Below are 5,192 nucleotides of genomic sequence, written 5' to 3'. Positions count from 1 at the left end.
CGTTTGATTCAGTCGAAACCTCAGCAGTCATGGAGGCATTACGGGATCAGGGTGTAGACCAGCCGTATGTAAAGATACTGAAAGATATCTATAGCGGCTCCACAGCCACCGTAGTCCTCCATAAAGAAAGCAACAAAATACCAATAAAGAAAGGCGTCAGGCAGGGATATACGATATCTTCAATGCTATTCACAGCGTGCTTTACAGGAGCTAGTCAGAGACCTGGATAGGGAAGGATTGGGAATAAGAGTTAATGGAGAATATCTTAGTAACTTGCGATTCGCTGATGATAATGCCTTGCTTGGTAACTCAAGGGGCCAATTGCAATGCATGCTCACTGACCTGGAGAGGCAAAGCATAAGGGTGGGGCTAAAATTATTGTGCAGAAAACTAATGTTTAACAGGCTAGGAAGAGAACAGCAGTTTACGATAGGTAGCGAGGCACTGGAAGTGGTAAGGGAATACACCTACATAGGACAGGTAGTAACCACGGATCCCGATCGTGAGACTGAAATAATCAGAAGAATAAGAATGAGCTGGGGTGCGTTTGGCAGGTATTCTGAATCATAAACAGCAGGTTGCCATTATCCCTCAAGAGAAAAGTATATAACAGAAGTGTCTCACCAGTACGCACCTACGGGGCAGAAACCTGGGGGCTTACGAAAAGGGCTCTACTTAAATTGAGGATGACGCAACGAGCTATGGAAATAAGAATGATGAGTGTAACGTTAAGGAATAAGAAAAGAGCAGATTGGGTGAGGGAACCAACGCGAGTTAATGACATCTTAGCTGAAACCAAGAAAAACAAATGGATATGGGCAGCAAGAGCTTCAACCATACTCAAACAGATCCAGACAGAGGGGCGTAGAGCCTGCTTTGTTGACGCGGCCGCATATCGGGAGGGGTGCTCCTTTTCTGCAGTAGTGGTGGATTCCAAACAGCGACTCACGAACTGTGCATCTGTACAAACCGGAGATCCGGCGATAGCCGAGCAGGTGGCCATTGCCTTGGCGATGCTTGATGACAGCAGCGACGTCATCTATAGTGACTCACGGTCGGCCATTAGGGCATTTCAGTGTGGAGTGATCTCAGAACAGGCTTTTGGGCTACTTCGTAAGGCAGGTCCGGATAGAAACAAGTATCACTCGCTTACTTGGTTCCCAGCCCACGTTGGGCATATGGCGGGTGTCCCCACGAACCTCAATGAGACGGCCCACGCTGCCGCGCGCGCACTGACTGACCGCGCTGGCGCTGTAACGGCCGAAGAGAGAGTTATGCATGGTAGGGACGCGCCTGCCAGTTATAATGAACTTCTTAAACACTTCTATCTATCGCGGCGACAATACCCTCCTCCTCACCCCAAGCTCACTATGCCTCAGGCACTGACATTCAGACTGTTGCAGACAGAAACCTATCCCAACCTGTTCACGTTACATGCGATATATCCGGAGGTTTACACTGATGACGCGTGCCCTGCTTGCGGGGATAGATCAACATTTTCGCACATGCTCTGGGGATGTATCTCTATAGCAAGCCCTGACCTCAGCTCAGCTAGGTGGGAGGTGGCCCTCCGCAACCCACTCCTGGCTGAGCAACGTTGGGCTGTCCAGCAGGCCCACGATGCTGCTGGCAGGCTAGGCCTGTCGGTCCCGACGTGAGAGCGGCCCGCGACGTGCTAATACGCGTTCTGCGGGACTGTGAAATAAAAGTTACTCAATCAATCAATCAATGGGCAGGACATGAAATGAGGTGGCGAGATAACCGATGGTCATTATGGGTTACCGACTGGAGTCCAAGGGAAGGGAAGCGTAGCAGGGGGCTGCAGAAAGTTAGGTGGGCGGATGAGATTAAGAAGTTTGCAGGGACAACATGGCCACAATTAGTACATGACCGGGGTAGTTGGAGAAGTATGGGAGAGGCCTTTGCCCTGCAGTGGGCGTAACCAGGATGATGATGATGATTATGTTGTTGGTGGTGGAGATTATTATTATTATTATTATTATTATTATTATTGTTATTATTATTATTATTATTATGATACCTTGTAGCTTTGTGGAACCTTTTTTTCAGAAAGCTTTTCTTCATTTCTGAAGCCAGCATAATTTATTCGCCCTATTGGGTATACCCGTGATACAAGCTGTAGGTTTCTTCGTCCTCGCAATGTGATGTCCAAGCATCCTTGTGAGCGCGCACTGTAGACCCAACAAATGCTTGTCATTTGTTTAATCTACAGACCAGGACTTATTTTCCTTGAGCTGCGAATATATTGTCCTGAGGGACCCTCATAGCTTTTCTTTGTTGTTTTGTGACCTTGGACATCGACGGAGTGCCTGCTTGACCGAATGTTGTTTCAGTATGTTTTGCCTTTTTTTCCGGAATCATACATGCACCCCCGAGACATCGCTTCTTCGTCCGTCGGCGACGGACGTGTGCTACCTCGAACTTCTGCAAGGTTTGGCGGCGTCAGCAGTGGCCGCATCCAGAAAGCGGACAGGCCCCCACAGTGACTCTAACGGCAAGCACACCAGTGTCTGCTCATTGAGCAGCAATGAGCCATCCGACTGCAACTGCAAACTTGTTGTGTAAGGTGATGAGAGAGAACACTAGGACCTCTTTGTCCTGAAACAAAGCAATGGAGGCCTGCTACTGACACCATCCTTTTCGTTGCTGTTGTGCCCAACGGCAACATGAAATGCTTGCACAGGCAGTCTGTTTCGGTGCTGCTGGAGGGTTTGTTACCGAATGCATTTAACAACATCAGAGAGAACATACGAAAGAACGTGTTGGTGATTGATGTCACGCACGTAGCCACGCTGAATACCCTGTGCCATACGGGGTATTACCGCTCGGCTCTGCCGTCGTTCTCGGTGTCGTCTACGATGTAGATGCCACCATTCCTAGCTCCGACTTGGAAGTTCTTGTCAAGCTAAGCAGTGAAGCTGCTGTCATCGCGAATGTTATGCGCCAGGGAGCCGACGTTCTTTGAATATTCTGTCCAAATGCTACTGTCTACCTTTGTAGGTAAAGGTGGGCCACTTTCGACACCCTGTGCCAGTTTTCGTACCGAAGCCACTACGATGCCACAACTGCATGAAGCTTGGTCATGCGAGAAGCGCATGCGAAAATACGCCATTCTTGCGGCGCTGAAACCCACTCCGTGGATAGGTAGTAGTCAAGAGTTCGACGAAAGTTCGTCTGGTCAGGTAACATGATGATGAAGAAATTGCGGCCACTGACCAAGTCAAGGTGAAAAAACACACAGAGACGTTTCGGGACCCGTACGGGTTCCTTGGTCACACTAAAAGCGGGCAAGAGCCGCGAGTCGTTTTTATGGCAGAATGTGACGTAGGGAACGGGTGTAGTTAGCGGGAAGATTGCCATCAGTCCTGTTGATAGTGTTGTCAGTAGTTTGAATAAATAAAGATTCTAACAAGAGTCGCGTCATCGAATTCTTTTCCTTAGCTATTATAGCAGCGTTTTCCCAATCGATGCGGTGACAGCGATTATCGGCGTGTTCGGCAAGGGCGTTCGAGACTTTTTTCTTGTTGGACACGTCCCTTTGGTGCTCTTTTAGTCTTCTCGTGAATTTGCCGGTTTCACCGATGTAGCTGCAGCTGCAGTCTGCGCATGGTACCTTGTATATGACACCGGGATAATTCTTGCTTTCAAGCCGATCCTTTACGTTAACAAGCTGATTTCTCAGCTTGTTGGATGGCATGTGGGCTATTCTGAGATCGTATGTTGAGAATACGCGGCTAAGGGCTTCGCTGACACCAGGAACATATGGGACGCCAGCGCGTTTCATGAGCGACTTGCCTTGAGACGGCTTTGGATGGAGCACGCGGGCTTCCATTTTGCCAATAAACTTCTTGGGGTACCCGTTCCTGGATAATTCGTGACGAATTCTTTTCAGTTCGTTCTGCATTTCGTGGTCACTTGAGCAGATGCGTGTGGCCCGCGTCACGAGAGATGAGACAACGGATTGCTTGTGGCAAGCCGGGTGACATGAATTGAAGTTTAAGTACTGGCCGGTATGAGTCGCCTTCCTGTGCACGGCAAATGAGAGCCTCGTTCCACTTCGCCGCACGAGGACGTCAAGGAAGGGGAGGCTGTTGTCACACTCGTATTCTGTGGTAAATTGTAGGGCTGCGTTTGTCGAGTTTAGAAGACGTAGGAGGCGTGAAGCGTCCGGCTTTCGCACAATGCAAAAACAGTCGTCTACGTAGCGGACGAAAACCTTCGGCGCGGGAGCGAAGTCAGTGAGGGCCTTCTGTTCAATGACTTCCATGACCAAGTTGGCGGTAGTAACGGAAATGGAAGCACCCATGGCAGTTCCGTTGATCTGCCTGTAAAAATGTTTGTTGTAAGTGAAGTAGGTGTTGCTCAAACAGAAGTCTAAAAGCTCGCAAATGTCCTGTACTTCCAAAGGGGTGCGCTCAGCGAGCGTGTCGTCCGCCAGTAGGGCATCTCTGCACGTAGCAACAGCCAGGTCAACAGGCACTGAAGTGAAGAGCGACTTCACGTCAAATGACACCATAATGTCGTCTTCATCCAGGGAGATGTCGCGCACTTTCTCCACGAAGGCATAAGAATTTGAAATGTGCGTCGCTGTCTTGCCGGTGAGCGGGCCCAGCACTTGGTGTAGGTAACCTGATAACCGGTGCAGCGGTGACCTTGTAAAGTCTACAATGGGCCGTAGTGGAACGCCTGGCTTGTGAACTTTCGGTAGTCCGTATATTGCAGGTGCGGACCCGTTAGTACACAAGAGGCGATGGTAGAGATGCTTTTGCTGCGGTGGAACAAATTTAAAAACCTTGGAGAGGAGCTTCTGCAGTCTTGTTTGCAGGTTGACCGTGGGGTCTTTTTGGATCGCGACGTACGTATCCTCGTCTGATAGCAAATCCTTCATTTTCTCATTGTAGTCACTTCTGTCGATCAACACGATGGCATTTCCCTTATCTGCAGGAAGGATGGCAATGGAGTCATTGTTCCGGAGGCCCTCGACGGCTTGTTTCTCTGAAGTCAGTGAGGGCCTTCTGTTCAATGACTTCCATGACCAAGTTGGCGGTAGTAACGGAAATGGAAGCACCCATGGCAGTTCCGTTGATCTGCCTGTAAAAATGTTTGTTGTAAGTGAAGTAGGTGTTGCTCAAACAGAAGTCTAAAAGCTCGCAAATGTCCTGTACTTCCAA

The 5,192-nt window shown here is 49.2% G+C and overlaps 1 protein-coding gene across 1 annotated transcript; it reads right to left on the bottom strand.

Annotated features, from left to right (window-relative positions):
- Positions 1–210: 210 nt before the first annotated feature.
- Positions 211–4,909, bottom strand: LOC140212949 (uncharacterized). The gene is made up of 2 exons (XM_072284053.1): positions 4,238–4,909; positions 211–222 (listed from the first exon to the last, which is right to left on the bottom strand). Exons 1-2 carry the CDS (start codon positions 4,907–4,909, stop codon positions 211–213), a joined length of 684 nt encoding a protein of 227 aa, XP_072140154.1.
- Between the last annotated feature and the right edge of the window lie 283 nt (positions 4,910–5,192).

This window comes from Dermacentor andersoni, chromosome 8, assembly GCF_023375885.2.
Source record: "Dermacentor andersoni chromosome 8, qqDerAnde1_hic_scaffold, whole genome shotgun sequence".
In the NCBI taxonomy this organism is placed as follows: domain Eukaryota; kingdom Metazoa; phylum Arthropoda; class Arachnida; order Ixodida; family Ixodidae; genus Dermacentor; species Dermacentor andersoni.
This window is presented reverse-complemented; position numbering and strand designations above follow the sequence as displayed.